This window comes from Haemorhous mexicanus, chromosome 30 (genome assembly GCF_027477595.1).
Source record: "Haemorhous mexicanus isolate bHaeMex1 chromosome 30, bHaeMex1.pri, whole genome shotgun sequence".
Lineage (NCBI taxonomy): Eukaryota > Metazoa > Chordata > Aves > Passeriformes > Fringillidae > Haemorhous > Haemorhous mexicanus.
In genome coordinates, this window is record NC_082370.1 from 1,772,632 (window position 1) to 1,789,148 (window position 16,517).

General features: G+C 70.2%; 1 protein-coding gene across 1 annotated transcript; it reads left to right on the plus strand.

Annotated features, from left to right (window-relative positions):
- The first annotated feature begins 7,300 nt into the window (after window positions 1-7,300).
- HR (HR lysine demethylase and nuclear receptor corepressor) lies at window positions 7,301-16,132 on the plus strand. Its single transcript, XM_059870344.1, has 19 exons — window positions 7,301-7,724; window positions 8,801-9,661; window positions 10,236-11,085; window positions 11,632-11,800; window positions 12,284-12,528; window positions 12,603-12,752; window positions 12,838-12,924; window positions 13,023-13,141; window positions 13,256-13,334; window positions 13,427-13,635; window positions 13,748-13,963; window positions 14,093-14,267; window positions 14,371-14,446; window positions 14,574-14,704; window positions 15,097-15,195; window positions 15,270-15,406; window positions 15,471-15,638; window positions 15,726-15,845; window positions 15,922-16,132. Exons 2-19 carry the CDS (start codon window positions 8,852-8,854, stop codon window positions 15,982-15,984), a joined length of 3,903 nt encoding a protein of 1,300 aa, XP_059726327.1. The 5' UTR covers window positions 7,301-7,724; window positions 8,801-8,851; the 3' UTR covers window positions 15,985-16,132.
- The last annotated feature ends 385 nt before the right edge of the window (window positions 16,133-16,517 follow it).

The following is a 16,517-nucleotide window of genomic DNA, read 5'->3' on the forward strand; positions in this document are numbered from 1 at the left end:
CTGAGATTTTTTCGTTTGGAAGAAGCTGTACCCTCAGGGATTCTCCAGGCATCTCCCAGAGCCTTTCCCCCACATTTCAGGTTCCAGAATCCCTGATAGCATCCCCCAGCTCCTCCAGGGAAGCTTCCTGAGATTTTTTTCCTTTGGGGGAAGCTGTACCCTCAGGGATCCATCCAAGACTCCCTCCAGGCATCTCCCAGAGCCTTTCCCCCACATTTCAGGTTCCAGAATCCCTGATAGCATCCCCCGACTCCTCCAGAGATGCTTCCCGAGACCATTTTCTCATTTGGAAGCAACTCCATCCTTGGGAATCCCACCCCACTCTCCTCACGGGCATCTCCCAGGGTCTTTTGCCACCCACTTTATGTCCCTGAGGCTGCCGGTGACATTCCCGAACTTCCCGGCGCTCTCTGCAGTAGCCGCGTCCCCCACGGCGTGGCAGCAGCAGCCGGGACACGCGGGACGCAGCCGGACATCCCCGGACCGTCCCCTCTCCCTGTCCCATCCCGGCTCCTTCCCGGGGGGCTCATCCCCACCGGGGTGGGTGGCACAAGGTGACTCTGCGGCCTGGCCTGGCCCCGGCTGTCCCGCGGTGCCCCTGCTCGCTGGAACCAATCCCCTCGCTCCCAATCCCTCCTGCCCTCTCCCCCGGGGCCAGCTGTATTTTTAGCCCTTGGCTGCCGCCCGATTTCGGGGGTCTCCCCAGGGCAGCGGGAGCGGCCGGGCCGGGCTCTGCGGGGCAGCCCGGGCCGGGCAGGGGTGTTGGAGCAGATTAGGTGGAGGTGGCTGGATTAGCCCCGTCCAACTGCCTGCGAGACGATTACTTAAAGAGCCGAGGAGGAAGGCTGGGTGGGGACAGCGAGGGCCAGGGGGCTGCCTGTAATCCCCCTAAAGCCGCTTAGGGAGCGCGGTTCCTCCAAGGATACGGCCCAGGGAGGCTGCTGGGGCCACCTGGGGGTCAAAGAGGGGGTGCTTGCATGTTGGGGTGCTCCCAGGTGGGATCACGGCAGCGTTGCATCCCCGGGGTGTGGGGTCAGGGATTCCAGCTTAGGGAAACTGAGGCACGACACCAGCGCCTTCCCAGGGGGGAAAAGCGGGGTCCTGGCAGGGGACGAGGAGTTTTGGTGTCCTGCTTTGGTAAACCCGCGTGTCCCCTGGGGGCTGAAACCCAAGGAGGGGACAGGAGGCGGGCGGGGTGGCACAGCCCGTCCCCCCGGGGCCTCGGCAGCTGCGGCGGTGCCAGCGCTGATCCCAGCTGTGTCAGCGCACGGGCCAGTGCCAGGCTGCATCAGCAGAGCCCTAATCCCCCGCGGCTCGCCTGGCACCGCCCCAGCACAGCAGTTTAAGCGCCTGACCTGAGCTCGCCCGCTGCCACCGTCCCCTCCGGGGAGGGGCTGCCAGGCTGAGCCCGGCTGGCACCGCCGTGGGGTCCCCCTGGGCCACCCCAAACCCCTGGGCAGGCTTTGGGTGGCTGGAGTGGGGGGACAGCGGGGCTGGGGGGGCGGTGTGGGAGGTGACATCATGGAGGGGGCTCAGGGGTTGCATTCCCAGCGGGCTCAGGGAGGGGATTGTCCCCCTCTGCTCTGCTCAGGTGAGACCCCACCTGCAGCTCGGGGGTCCCCAATATCAGAGGGACGTGGAGCTGCTGCAGCGACTCCAGAGGAGACCACGGGGATGCTCCAAACCTGGAGCCCCTCTGGAGCCAGGTTAGGAGAGCTGGGAGTGCTCACCTGGAGAGGAGAGGGCTCCAGGGACACCTCAGAGCCCCTTTCAGGGCAAGGGGCTCCAGGAGAGCTGAGAGCTGGAGAAGGACTGGGGACAAGGGATGGAGGGACAGGACACAGGGAATGGCTCCCTGCCTGCATCCCTGGGAGCTGGCAGGGGACCAGGTGACGCAGGGCTGCTCTGTGCCAGCTGACAGGGACACGGCTGATGCTGCGCTGCCAACCCCGGGCCGTGGTGCCCCCACTGCCTGCTCCTGCAGGGCCGGGGGTGCCAGGGCTGGGCACTGCGGGGGTGTCACCCACCCCTGTCTCTCCCTGGGCAGTGCAGGCTCTGGGAAATTTGGGGTCATCGCTCCCGAATGGGATTTACCTCCCTGGGGAGCTGCTGGGTGCTTGGGGTGCCACCCCCAGAGCCCCCTGCACCCCCCAGCCTCCTCCTCACCTCCCCACCCCCGGGAGCAGCCTGTGCCGCCCCAGACCCACCCTGGTGACACCGAGTGACATCCAGCTCCTGCAGCCCCCCCTCCTTCCCTGCCCCATCCCCAGCTCATTTCACCCCTTTGCTGTGGGATGCTCCTGCCATCCCCGGGCTGCCCTTGTCCCCCCAGCCCGGCTGTTTGGGGGTCCCAGGTGAGAGTGGGACCCCCTGCTCCCCACGGGGCTCCCCCCACGGCTGTCCCCTGTCGGTGGCCGCTGTCTGAGTCAGCTGTTGGGGCCGGCAGCCATGTGAGGCCGCGCACACATGGCTCCCCGCGCGGCACCGCGCTGTATTTTTAGCAGACGGTATCAAAAGCATAATTATGTCTGTTGTTTAAACGCAGCCTCTTTTCTGGCAGCCCCGGGAGCTCTCAGCTGCCTCCCGCCGCAGAGGGCAGCGAGGGCGGGCTGAGGAGCCGCGGGCGGGGGGATGAGACCCCCCCCCCCTCCCTCCCTCCCTCCCTCCTTCCCCAGCGCTGCCGTGCAGGTAAAACCTCCCCTCCTCCTTCTGGGGGGGCTCCCGCTGCGCCCCCACACCGTGTCTGAAGCGCGCACATGCCCCCAGGCTGCCGGTGAGCCGCTGGTGAGGATGAAGAGGAGGAGGAGGAGGAGGATGGCGAGGAAGAGGATGACGGGTGGGAAGCGCGGCGGTGGCGGGAGGGGTCGGGGAAAGGGCGTTCGAGGTGACGGGAGTGTGGGAGGACACAGCTGAAGGAGCGCTGCTGCATCCCCCCTCCTCCCCGCAGCCGCCTGTCCCCCCGGGGACGCGTCTGTCCCCAGCCAGCCCGCGCTGGCACCGAGCGCGGTTCCGGCTCCGTGTCCCTGCCGTGACACCACGGGCGCTGGGCTGAGCAGTTTTTGGGGACCGCAATCCCCAGGCTGGTGGGGAGCCGAGCGTGACCTCCCGGGCGAGCTGGGCACCTTAGGTGGAGCGGCCACTGAGGCAGAGCATTTCCGGCCGCCAAGGGAAACTGAGGCAGCGAGCAGGGGCTGCCCATCGCTCCTGTCCCGTGTCCCCGCACCCGGATCCGTGTCACCGCATCGCCCGCCCGGGAGCTGGAGCACCCCGGCAGCGCCGTGGGGACGCCGGAGGGGCCCGGGCTGAGGGCAGGAGCCCCCGGGAGCTGCCAGGTAGGTGCTGCCAGGGGCACGGGCAGCTGCCAGCCCCGCCGAGGCGACACGCAGGTGGCAGCGGGCTGCTCGTGTCCCTGGCTGCCGTCCTAAGCCCTTGGCCCCAGGGTGAGCTTTTAATTACATCAAGGTATTTGAAGCGGGTTCCTGGCGCTGGGTAAACAGGAGTCCCGGGCACGTGGAGGGGGGCAGGGGGTGGCACAGGACGGGCACCGTGCCCCCGCACCGGGGCTTGCCGGGACGGCTGGTCCTCGCCCGGGGCGGAAAGGAGGGATGCGGGGACGGCAGCACCCGGCAGCATCCATCACCGGCGGGTGCGGCGGCACTCCCGGGCTGGCACGGCGGCATGGGGGGCACCCATGGCACAGGTGGGTTGGCTGCGACATCCCGCCGTGCCCTCAGCCGCTGCTTCTCCTCGCTCCGTCCATCCCAAGCTTCGCCTTGAGGGCGTGCGGCACCGGGGAAGGGCCGGGCCGGGCCGGACCGGGCGCGTTGGGGGTGCCGGGAGCGGCCCCGGGCCGGGGGGAGCGGCTCGTCCGTCCCCGGCAGCGCAGCGAGCGGGATTAGCGATGCTTACTCACCTCCCCGGGGAAAAGCGGCAGATTAGGGTCGGGAGAAGTGTCCGACCCTGCGGCGGCGGGGCCGGACGGGGCCGCTGGGGCTGTCCGGAACCGGCACCGGCACCGGGGAGGTTGCCCAGGCCCCGCCGTACCGGCAGCCAGGGCTGGAGGGGAGCGCAGGCTGCCAGAGCAGTTGGGCTGTGGCCCTAATTCCCAGAAAGCTGCTCGTGTGGGAGTGAGTGTCCTCCCGTGCCCTCCGCTCCGCCGCAGCCTCCAGACTCCTGAAGGTTTGACGTGGGGTTTTTTTCTTTTTTTTTTTTTTTTCCTTTTTCTTTCTTTTTTTTTTTTTTTTTTTTTAATTTAAGCGCCGGGTGCAGATTAACAAAAGCTCTCGCGGCCACTGCGCCCGGTGCTGGGCACGGGGGGGGGTCGGGGCTGCTTCCTCTGCCTGCGCCCTCAGCTTCCTCACCTGTGCCGCGGTGGAGGCAGGTAGGTGCGTGCCGGGCTCTGTGCCGGGGCTGGGAGGAGGAGGAGGAGGAGGAAGGAGGAGGAGAAGAGGAAGGGCTGGGGTTCTGTGTGCGCACTCCGGGCAAGCCGGAGCGGGGATCCATTTTGCATGAGGAAAAAGCTGGATTTTGGGTTCTTCCCCGGGCAGAGGCGGTTTGTGGGGCTGAGGGTGCCCAGGTCCAGGTGGGAGCTGTGAGCACCGGGCTGGGGCTGGCAGGACCCTGCTGGGACATCAGGAGAGGGGTTTGGGGGACCAGGACCCTCATCCATCCCTCCCCCGGTGCTGGATCATTCTGGGGATCACCTGTCCGGCACACATACCCTGTGGGGACACGGTGGGGACAGTGTCCCTCCGTCCCACGTCCCCCCAGCATCCTACATCATCCCAGGGGACACCGTGGGGGCAGTGTCCCTCTGCCCCATGTCCTCACAGCGTCTCCTCCATGATCCCAGGGGACACCGTGGGGACAGTGTCCCTCCGCCCCGCGCTCCCACAGTGTCGTCGTCGTCCCTCCGCCACCCCCTTCCAATGCCGGAGCGGGGCAGGGATGCCGAGGTCTCTCCTGCGGGAGTTTCCGGCCTCCTGCGGTGGCGCTCTGGCCAGCACTCGACTCCTGGGTGTTGCCGTCCCTCTGATCTGGGGGAAAACCAAGGATTTTGGAGCTCTGTGCCAAGCCACCAGGGCAGAACCCCCTCGGGGGTTATTCCCAGCTGGCAGAACTCAAACCAGCCTGGACACACCCCCCCCCCCCCCCCCCGGTTACCCTGGAGACTCTCTGGGGGTCGTGCTGGGACGGGCAGGGGGTGCAGGGACCCGGCCAGGGGCTGGGGGAGCAGGCACGGATCTGCTCCTGGGCTTGGGGAGCGGTGGCTGAGCCCCAGCAGAGCGTCCCACAGCGTGGCTGCCCCGTGGGGACAGCACCGGCCCTGGGAAGGCTCCACCAGGGCTTCAGGCTCCCTGGCACGCCGAGGGCAGCGTGGCGTGGGGAGGGGACAGTGCCCAGGGATGCTGCCCCAGTGCATGGTGGGAAATTCCCTGCTGTCCCTCCATCACCCCCCTGCTCCCCGCTCCTTGCCCCAGCAATAGCTGCCATCGACCCTCCTTGGCGTTTCCAGGGCGGTGCGTCTGTCCCTCTCCCTGGCGACATTCCCTGTCCCCTCCCTGGCGACATTCCCGACACCCCCGGGCACCCCCAGAGCGCCCCGGGCTGGCCGGGACGCTGCAGAGCCTTCCCGGGGTCCTTCCCGGCTGCCAGCTCCGTCCCAGCCCTTCCGGATCCATCATTCCTGAGCAAGGGAGGGAGGCAATGGGAAGAGTTCGTCTTTCAGCACCTTCTCATCGCAGGCAGGCGCGGGCTCTCCCTCGCCCCGAGCCCTGTCTGGGTCCCCTCCCTGTTCCCTGGCACCCACTGGGTGCAGCCAGCAGCGCCCCAAACCTCCTGGGCGAGCAGGGTCGGGGGATTCCCGCTGTGCCCGGCCACGGGATGGGACAGCCTGGCACGGCCGAGTGACCGCGGTGGCACCGAGCCGTGCCCAGCAAGGGTTAACCCTCGCTGCCAGCTCCCAGCGGGACCAGACCGCGAGGGAGCGGCTGAGCTGGAGCTGCCCGTGGCACTGCTTGTCTCCCGCGGGCCCTGGCCTGCCCTCACCCCTTCTCCCGTGCCCCCAGCCCGCCTGCCCCCTGCTGCCGAGCCGTGCCGAGCCGTGCCGGGCCGGCCGTGCCCAGGGATGCTGTTTATGTAAGGCGGGCACGGCCCGGGCACACACGCGGGTTACATAAACCCGCACGGTGCTGCTGGCAGCGGTGCCAGCTCCCCGGGAGCCCAGGAACGGGGGGTCTGCCCGGGAGACCCCCTGGGTGTGCTCCACAGTGGGTGCGGGTGGGGTTGGGGTCGGGATGTCCTCGTGCTGGGGGTCCTGGGGCTTGGGACAGTGTGGGGGGCACTCACAATGTCCCAGCTTTTGGCTGGTGGGCTGCAGGGCACGGCTGGGATGGGTGTGAGCCTGGTGGGCACAGCTGGGTGGGATCAGTGTAACCCTGGAGGGCACAGCTGGGGTGGGTGTGACCCTAATGGGCTGCAGGGCAGGAATGAGAGGCCCCAGGCACTCTCTCCTCATCCCTGGTGAGGGTGGCACCACCAGGATGCTGTCACAGCATCCCTGTGCTCCCCGGGGCCCCTCTGCACCCCTCGGAGCACACCCAGCTCTGCCCAGCCGGGTGCTGCAGGGGCTGGAGGAGCTCTGCCTGCACCCCAGGAGCTCTGCCTGCACCCCAGGGTCTCTGCTTGCTCCCCAGGAGCTCTGCCTGCTCCCCAGGAGCTCTGCCTGCACCCCAGGAGCTCTGCCTGCACCCCAGGGTCTCTGCTTGCTCCCCAGGAGCTCTGCCTGCTCCGCAGGAGCTCTGCTTGCTCCCCAGGAGCTCTGCCTGCACCCCAGGAGCTCTACCTGCACCCCAGGAGCTCTGCCTGCACCCCAGGAGCTCTGCCTGCTCCGCAGGCAGCTGCAGCAGGGACAGACACAGCTCTGGAGCACACTTGAGGCCAGACCTGTAACCTTTGCCCAAAGCAGAAGGGGTTTGGGGTCCTGGGGACTCCCATCCCGTAGGATGGCCACCTGCTCCGTGCTGGCCACGTCCCCAGCGCCAGGACAGGGACTTGTGGCCCATCCCGGTGTTTGTCCCGTTCCAGTTTGGCCCGGAGCGGGCGGCTGGAGCCTTTCATTGGTGCCGGGGCGGCCTTGGCGAACAAAGGGCGCTTTCTTCACCCGCACGGGGCAGAGCACACCTGCCCGGCCTTGGCACCGCCGCCGGTGCCCCCGGGGCTGGGCGGCACCGCCGGCACCGCGCCGATTCCCGGTTCCCGGGCGTCAGCAGCCCCAGCATCCCTCCCGCCCGCCCAGTCGCTGCCGGAGCCGGCGGAGGCTGCACGCTCGTGGGGAGCAGAGCCGCTGCCACCTCCTTGTCAGCACCAGGATGCTCAGGGCTGCCTAGAGCCGGGGGAAGGTCCCGCTCGTGCTGCCGCTGCTCCCTGGCTACCCCTGTCCCCGAATCCCAGCCCGCCGGGACCCCCAGCTCGTAGGACGATAGGCAGGAGGAGCACGGAGCCTCCCAAGCCAATGGATCAAAAACTTCAGCTCCAGCACGAGGAGAAGAACATCCCCAGGGCCGCCCGGGCGGCTTTCTGCCTCCTCCAGATCCCGGAGCCGGACCCCTTCAGCCTGTGGGTTTAGGTGCTCCCACCCGCCCGCTTTCGCCTCTCCGGGACCCGGTGTCACCGGCGGAGACCCCGCTCGTCCTCGGCGCTGGGGTCCCTGATGGACCCTCCAGGTAGCTCTGGGGCACTGGGGATGCCCGCCGGCCGAGCAGCGGGAGCAGCTTCCTGTGCTGGGATGAGGGACAGGGGACAGTGTCACCCTACGGCAATGTCACCCTCGGGGTGACCGCGAGGATGGCGGTGGCGGGGCAGCCTTGGGGCACTGGGGACTGCGCTGGGAGAGCTCCCAGAGATGGGGCTGGGTGGGAGAGCCTGGCCCCGGAGGGACGGGATGGCTGTGCCCAGGGTGTCCCTGTGCCCCAGGGTGCCCCGGGATGCTTCCCGAGCACCGTGAGAATGGGGACTTTGCCCTCTCTGGGAGGAGGATGTGACAGGAACAAGTGGCTCTGGGGACACACGGTCCTGTCCCCACCCTGCTCCTGTCCCCATCCCGGCCATCGGGGCGGCTCTGTCCCACCCCGCAGCAGGGCCGGGAGCTGGCTGAGCTCGGCTCTGTCCCCCTCGGCCGCTCCAGCAGCCGGGCACGGCGGGCCGGGGGACACGGGGACGGGACGCGACCGCCGGCGCTGCGAGCTCTGGCTCCGCAGCCGCGTCTGCGGGTGGCCCGGGTCCCGGAGGAGGGTTAATCCTGCAAATCCCCCCCGGCACTTCTCCCAGGAGGGGCCCCTGCGAGCGGGGAGCTCCCCCCTCGCTGGAAGCCCTCCTGGGAAGCGCAGCCCAGCCCTGGCCGGAGGCGAATACCTGCGCGGGGCACGGCCTCCCCACGCTGGGTGCCAGCGGCCGGGCGCGGGGCCAGCCTGGGTGCGGAGGGACTGGTGGGCGCGAGGTGCGTCCCGGCCGCCAGCCCCGCCGGGATGGGCGCAGGAGGGACGGCATGGGACGGCGACACCCGCCCCGGACACGTGTCCGTCCGGATCGTGCGTCCCGACGGATGTCGCAGGGCACGGGAGCTGGGGATCCCCCCGCCGTGCCGGGGAGCCTCCCCTCAAACACGGGAGGATGGAGCTGGGGGGGGTTGAAGGCAGCTCCAGCAACACCCCCAAGCATCCCCGTGCCTCAGTTTCCCCGCAGCGCTGCCCGGGCAGCGGTGGGTGCTGTTCCCCACTGATGTCCCTCTCCCTGCCCTCAGGATCCGGCCTGCCCGGGACGGCGTTGAGCACCACATGAGTGTCGGAGCAGCATGGCCAGCGACGCGAGGATGGGGGAGACCCCGGCGCGGTGGAGAAGAGCCCCGGAGGCAGCGCAGGACTCCCGGGGGATGGAGAGCAGCGGGATGCTTTTATCCCGAAGCGCCGCTGCCGAGCTGGGACTCCCGGCCTACCCGGAGCCCGGCAAGCTGAGCTACGCCATGGAGAAAGGATGTCCCTGGAGGGGCTCCGAGGGATGTTTGGGACCCGTCCGGGAGCTTGCCGGTGGCCACCTGGGCTGCCCCTACCCACCGGCCCCACCGTGCCTGCGGGACGCGCTGAGCCGCCCCAAGGACGGGGCCGAGCTCCCCCCGCTGCTGCCCCCCCGGAACGGGCAGCCCAAGGCGGGCTGGGGGGAGCCCTGCAAGGAGCACCCGGGGCCGCGCTGGGCCGAGGCCGTGCTGGCCCCGCTGGCCCTCTACAGCCACGCGTACCACCGCTACCCGCTGCCCGTGCCCGGGCTGGACGCACCGCGCCCCGGCACCGCCGGCAAGCCCCGCGGGGCGGCGGGGGACGCGGCCGGAGACCCCCCGGCCTTCCACCACTGCCCCTTCCTCGTGGAGGCCAAGCACAGCCCGTTCCTCCTGTCCTCGCTGCTGCCCGGCGGGCCCCCGGCCGAGCCCCCGTTCGGCGGCGCGGGGGCGGAGGGGCCGGGGCCGGTGCGGGACGGGCGCTTCGCTGGCCCGGAGTGGCATTTGGGCTCCTACGGGCACGCCTGGGGACAGCCCCTCTACCTGGGGGTCCCGCCGAGGTGCAAGGCGGCTCTGCCCCCCTTCGACGACTGCTCCAGCTCAGGGAACAAGGTAGGACACCTCGGAGAGGCTCCGGAGCGAGGATGCTCGGCAGTCCCGGGGGTCCCCGGAGGTGACAGCGGCTCCAGCCCCGCCTGACCCCGGCTGGGAGAGGCGATGCCCCGCACCTCGGGCAGGGCCTGGCAGCACCCCCGAGGGGGCACAGCCCCTCTGCTCCCCCCCACAGCTCGGCAGGGGGGTCCCCAGCCCCCCGAGGGCCGCCGGGGTGACGCTGCGCTCCGTGGTGTCCCCGCGGGTGATGCCACCCCCGGGCTGAGTCACGGCGGCGGAGCCGCGGCACGGGGGCGGCGGGAGGCAGCGCTGCCAGCCCTGGGCGCGCCCGTCGCACCCCGTGCCGCTGCGGCTCCCCATTCCTTTCCCACGCTGGCAGCGGGGGACACGGGCACCCCAGAAGCCAGCCCCGGGCACCGGGAAGCACCGGGCGGCTGCCCAGCCTGGCAGGGGTGTGGGGAAACTGAGGCAGGGGAACGGAATGCTCCTCGTCGCCCCCTCGCAGGGATGTGGGTGACAGGAGCGGGACGGGGGCCCCCAGCTGGGGTGACACCGCCCCTCTGCTCCCTTCCAGGAGTTTTACGCCAAGAAAGGACCCGGGTTCCACCCCTCGAGCAAGAACCACGCGGCGCCGCAGCTGCTGGGCAAGAGCCAAGCAGGGCAGGACAGAGACGGGGAGGGGGAGCCGGCGGTGCCGGAGCTGCCGGCAGCCCCGTGGAGGGATGGCCGGGCGGGGGGCAGCTCGGCGGTGCCCGCTCCCCATCCCCGCACGCCTCCCCCCGGCGCCAGCCACCCCCTGCTCCTCCTGCAGCCCGGCTCGGGGGGCTGCGGGGGGACCTGGGTGGGCGCACGGCCCCACGGCGCCGATTTTTCCATGGACACGGGGCCGGGCCGGCCCTCGGAGCCCAAAGATGAGCGCCTGGGCTACCGAAGCGCCCAGCCCCGCTCGCCCTCGGCATGCGGGGAGCCCAATCCCTCGCCTCTGCTGGCGGACGGGCACTACCCAGCGGCTCTGGCCAGGCCGGAGCCCCCCCCGGGCTGTCTGTGCCCCACCTCGGGCTGCGATGGGTGCCCGGGGGTGGGCTGCGGTGTGCCCAACCCCTTCGAGCCCACCCTGGGCACGGCCGGGGGGCGTTTTCCGTGCCCCCCCAGCAACCACACCAAGCTGAAGAAGACGTGGCTGACGCGGCACTCGGAGCAGTCGCTGCCTCGCTCCAAAGCTTCCCGGCGGGACGGGGGTCCCGAGCCCCCCGGAGAGGGCAAGCGCTCGGCCAAACGCCCCCACGGCACCGCCGACGGTCCCCGCCCTGCCGGCGAGGGCGCCGGGGCCGCCAAAAGGGGCACCAAGGCCACCGCGGGCCCGGGTGGTGGCACGGAGAGCGCGGGGGACGCCGAGGAGAGGAGGATGGAGCTGGGAGAGGAAGGTGAGGATGCTCAGGATGAGCAGCGGGGCCGGGGAGAGGGCGGGGGCAGCGCCCGATCCCGAGGGAATTTTGCATCCCGGCTCCCGGCGCCCACAACGCGAGCTGGGAACACGTGTGGGCCGCGGAACCTGCTGCGCTGGGGCTTTTGCCGGGCCTGGCAGCGATTCCCGGGGTGGGCACGGATGGAAATGTCCCTCTGGGGCAGCGCTGGGGCAGGGACTCCTCGGAGAGGTGTTGGCATGCCAGGCCTGACCTCTGAGCAGCTCCAGCCCTACTTTCCAGCCCTACTTTCTGGCCCAGTTTCCAGCCCCCGCCACAGCGTGCCAGTCACAGGATCCCAGCATCCCGGAATGCCTTGGGTTGGAAGAAACCCTCAAAGAGACCTTAAACCCCATCCAGTCCCGGCCCCTTGCCATGCCCAGGGACACCTTCCACCCTCCCAGCTTGCTTCAAGCCCCATCCAAGCTGCCCTTGGGCACTTCCAGTCCCTCCCAGCTGGCGTGGACGGGGCTCCACAGTGTCCCCAAGCGCTTCCCGTGTCCCCAGAGCCGCCGAGCCGGGCGGGGGAGCCGTGGTGCCTGCAGAGCCTGCCCTGCACGGCGCTGCCCCCCAGCATTCCCCGCTGCTGTGCCTGTGTCCCCCGCGCCGGGGGGGACCCCGAGGGCGAGGAGGAGGAGCCCCCCGAGAGCACCTGCAGGCTGCTGCACTTCCGCAGGTGAGCCCGGGGGGAGGTCACAGGGTGGGGGAGGATCCAGCAGGACGTGTCAGGGAGCAGTGGAGCAGCCCCTTCTTTGGAATATCCCTTTTGACCACCCCGCTTCGGAATGTCCCCTTCTATCACCCCGGTTCAGAGTATTTCCTTGTCACTCTTCCTTTCCAGTGTCACCCAGCTTCTTAGAGCATCCCCTCCTGAAGGGGCATCCCTCCCTGTCACCCCTCTTTGGGACATCCTCTCCTGTCACCCTGCTTCACAACAGCCTCTCCTCTCACCCCACTTGGGGACATCCTCTCCTGTCACCTCACTTTGGGACATCCTCTCTGTCACCCCACTTTGGAGCATCCCCTCAGCTCCCCCCACTTCTGAGCACCCTCTCCTTGTCCTGCCCTTTTCAGCACCCTCTCCCACCACCCCAAATTTTCACCTCTGGTCTCCTCACCCCATTTGGAGCATCCCCAACTCTGTCCCCTCTCCCTGCAGGTTCGCCTTAGGGGACAACGGGGAGCTGAGCGTCGATGGCCTCTGCAGCCTGGGGGAGGCCCAGGGGGACGCGGCCAGCCCTGATTGGGGGCTCAGGAATGTGGGGAGCAGGAATGTGGGGAGCAGGAGCGTGGGGAGCAGCCTCTGCCTGGCCAAGTACCTGCTGGGGGTCCTGGGGGACCCCTTCTGCGCCGCTGTCTGCAGGGACAGGGACACGTGGCCGGGAGCCCCCGGCGGGCCCGAGGGTAAGCGGGGAGCAGGGTGGGGGTGACACTGGGGACACGGGGACACGGGGAGGCTGAGGATGTGTTTCCCGCAGGGGTGACAGGCTGGAGGCGGGGGGAAGGAGCGTCCCAGCTCTGTGACGCCTGCCAGCGTGGCTTCTTCAACTCCCACTGGAGCTGTGCCAGATGTGGCTTCCAGCTGTGCCCCGAGTGCCACCGCAGCAGGCGGGAGGAGAGTGGCCCTGGTATGGGGACGGGGAGGGGTGGAAAATGGGGTGTCAGCCCCGTGGGGGGCTCGGTGGGGACAAACAAAGCCTCTCTCTGACACAGAGGGTCCGGCGCTGCCACCCGAGTGCACCCCCGGGCGGGACCACCACGTGTCATCCCTGGTCCCCACACAGTTTGTCCCCACCCGTGGTGAGTGTGTCCCCCAGCCCCAAAATCCTCCCAAGCCCCCAAAACCCCCTCTGGCCACTGCTGGGGGGGTTGACACCCCTGTCCCCATCCGCCCCCAGTCCTGACCCGGCTCTGGAAGCTCCTGCACGAGGTCAGGATCAAGTTTGGCATCGAGTCCCACTGTCCCTGCGGGGAGGGGGCTGCGGAGCAGAGCCTGGAGGAGCCCCCGGGCAGGCAGGTACATGGGGGGGCCTCTGGATGCTGGGGAAAAGGGGTGCGGGTGCGCCCCAACCCCGCACAAGGCGCGGGATGTGGCTCCCACCCGGATCCCCACTGCCCCGCGGTGTTTCAGGAGCCGCCGGGGGCCGCGGTGCCCACCCTGCCACCCCTCAGCCACGGCCCCGCTGACCCCGCCCGGCCCATCAAGGAAGGTAGGGCCGGCTGCGACCCCCCCGAGCTCCGGGGGGGTCAGGGATGCCGCACCCCGTCCCCTTTTGGGGTGCCGCCTGGGGGTGACGTGCAGAGGACGGCGTGGGCAACCCTGACCGTGTTCTCCCCCGAGCAGAGAGCCCCGAGGGGGGGCCGCCGTCCCCGGGGCAGCCCCCGGCGCGGGGGGGGACCGTGCAGAGCACGACCCTCTGCGACCTCCTGGCCTCCACCGCCGTGAAGCTGTGCCTGGGGCAGGACGGGGTGCGCATGGCCTTCGCCCCCGTGGCACCGGCCCTGCCCAGCGTGAGTCCCGCGCTCCTCGGGCCACCCCTGCCCTGCTGCCCACCCCGCTCTGCTGGGGCTGGGGGGGTCCAGGTGCGCTGAGGGGCTCTCCAATCGCGTCCCCCCACTCCAGGATAATCGCTTGACCAGCATCCTGGACAGCATCATCGCCCGCGTGGTGGAGAAGAAGATCCAGGAGAGGCAGGCGGGGTCTGAGCTGAGCCCCCCCGGCTCCCCGGAGCCCCCCGCATCCCACTGCGTCCTGGCCCCCAGCGGGCTGCTCTGGCTGCACGACCCCGGCCACGCCAGCAACTACAAACTGTTCCAGGAGCACTGGAGGCAGGGCCAGGTGAGTGGGGTGACACCCGGAGGCCTCCGTCCCTGCGTGTGGGGTGACACCCGGAGCCCCCCGTCCCTGCGTGAGGGGTGACACCTGGAGGCCCCCAGCTCCCCCACTGAGCCCCGGCTGCCCCGGCAGCCTGTGCTGGTGTCAGGGCTGCAGAAGAGGCTGGAGCCGCGGCTGTGGGCGCCCGAATCCTTCCAGCCCTCGGGGCAGGAGGAGGAGGAGGTGGAGGCGGTGAACCTGCGGGCACCGCGGAGCCGAGTCCGGATGAGCAGCCGGGAGTTTTGGGATGGCTTTGCCGCCAGCACAGGTGAGGGGACGAGGAGTCTGTGGGCTCCCTAGTGTGATTTTGGGGCGAGGTGCGAGGGGAGCCAGGCTCCATCCCTGATGTGGCACCGGGCTCCTTCCCGCAGCATCCCCTGAGCAGGAGCAGAGCAGCGGGGACCTGCTGAAGCTGGAGAGTGGCTTTGGGGACACGGAGCTGAGCCGGTAGGTGACAGCACAGGGTGGCATCACCCCAACGTGTGCCCTCCCCAGGCCAGCTGGCTTGGCCAGGGGGGCTCAGTGGGGTTGGGGGGGGCGGTTCTCAGTGTCACCGCGCCCCCCTGTGCCACAGGGCCACCAACCTGCGGGCCAGCCTGCCCCTGCCCGAGTACTGCGGGGCCAGCGGCCGCCTCAACCTGGCCACCTACCTGCGGGGCCAGCGGGGCCGGCGCTGGCTGCGCCCGCGTCTCTGCGTGGCCTACGGTGAGAGCGGCACCGGGACTTTGGGGGGCACCGGGGCTTTGGGGGACACTGGGACTTTGGGGGGCACTCGGCCTTTGGGGGGCACCGGGGCTGTGGGGGGCACCGGGGCTTTGGGGGGCACTGGGACTTTGGGGGGCTCCGGGGCTTTGGGGGCACCCGAGGCTTTGGGGACACTGGGACTTTGGGGGGCACCGGGGCATTTTGGGGCATCGGGGTTTTGGGGGCACTGGAATTTGGGGGGGGCACTTGGGTTTTGGGAGGCACCGGGGCTTTGGGGAGCAACCGGGCTTTGGGGGTTCTCGGTCTTTGAGGGCAGCCGGGCTTTGGGGGTTCCCGGTCTTTGGGGGGCAGCCGGGCTCGCCCCGCCCTCGCCAATCCCAAATCCCTTCCAGCTGTGCGTCCGCAGGAGCGGAACTTTGGGACCAAACCCCTGACGGTGGAAGCGGCCGACTCCATCAGCGTCCTGGCGCACGCAGCGCCGGCACCGCGGGGTAGGGGCGCAGCGCGGGTCCCCCCACGCCCACCCCCTGCCCCCAGGCACCCCCTGAGCCCCCTGTGCCCGCAGAACCGCTCCACCCGGCGGACATGGACGAGCTGGAGGCGCCGCTGCGGGAGCGGCTCGGGGCCGGCGGCCGGCCCGGTGCCCTGTGGCACATCTTCCGCGCCGAGGATGCCCCGCGGATCCGGGATTTCCTGCGCAAGGTGGGTGCCGCCAGCCCCGGCCCCGCTCCAGCGCCCGGCCCCGCTCACCCCTGGCACCCCACAGGCGGCCCAGGAGCCGGGGCAGGACGGGGCGGCCGCAGCGGAGCCCCCCGGGCGCTACCTGGACCCCGCCCTGCGGCGGCGGCTGCGGGACGAGTGCGGGGTGAGCGGCTGGAGCCTCCTGCAGCTCCCGGGGGACGCCGTGCTGGTCCCCGCCGGGGCTCCCCACCAGGTAGGCGGCCCCGATCCCCTCCCCCGAGAGGCCGTGCCGACAGCCTGGGGAAACTGAGGCACGGCAAACTCTGATGCGGCCGGGCAGGTGCGGAGCCTCAGCGGCACCATCAGCGTGGAGCAGCAATTCCTGTCCCCGGAGAGCGCCGTGCGCCTCCGACAGCTCGACACCGGCCCCGCCGGGACCCCGCGCCACCTCCGCGCCCAGGTGCGTGATCTGCGGGAAATTTGGGGGTGCCGGGGCGGGGTGAGCGGGGCTGAACCCCCTCTTTGCACCTTCGCAGCTGGACGGGATGATCTTCGTCGCCGTGCGGGAGGCTCTGGAGGTCCTGCGGGGCTGCCAGTGAGGGCACGGAGCGACGGGAGGACACCGGGAGCCTCGGGCACGGGCACGGCCGGGACACCGGGAGCCTCGGGCACGGCCGGGACACCGCGGGGAGCCGGGACCAGGCGCCTTCTGCTCGGAGCTTTGCTCCCAGAGCTGCCGGGGGGGCTCGGGGCAGGAGGAATAAAGTGTCCAGAGCATGCCAGGGCCGCTGGCACTACCAGCACCCACCTCGGTGTGTCCCTTTGTTCCCCCTCCGTGCCATCGGGGACAGGGGTGCTCGGTGTGTCCCTTCATCACTGCCAGCTCCAGGGTGCTCTCCCTTCATCCCCTCTTCATCCCATCATGGTCAGGGGGGCTCTCCCTTCCTTCCCTCCACCCCAGGGGGGTCAGGGACGCTCCGGTGTCCCGGGGCGGGAGGAGGTGGCAGAGCCGGGGCTGGCAGAGGGCACCGCTGCCATGAGGTTTGCCCGGGCTCAGCCTCACACACAGCTGGAAACAGCTGGATGGCGCTGCCCAGAGGCTGCGGGACCCAGGATGCTGCTCCGTCCTGTC

Bases quoted from the DNA above. Each gene is read 5' to 3' on its own strand.
- HR (XM_059870344.1), top strand. From the start codon at position 8,852: ATGGCCAGCGACGCGAGGATGGGGGAGACCCCGGCGCGGTGGAGAAGA. The intron at 12,925-13,022 runs GTGAGTGTGTCC...ATCCGCCCCCAG, and splicing joins ACAGTTTGTCCCCACCCGTG to TCCTGACCCGGCTCTGGAAG. The intron at 14,447-14,573 runs GTAGGTGACAGC...CCTGTGCCACAG, and splicing joins GGGGACACGGAGCTGAGCCG to GGCCACCAACCTGCGGGCCA.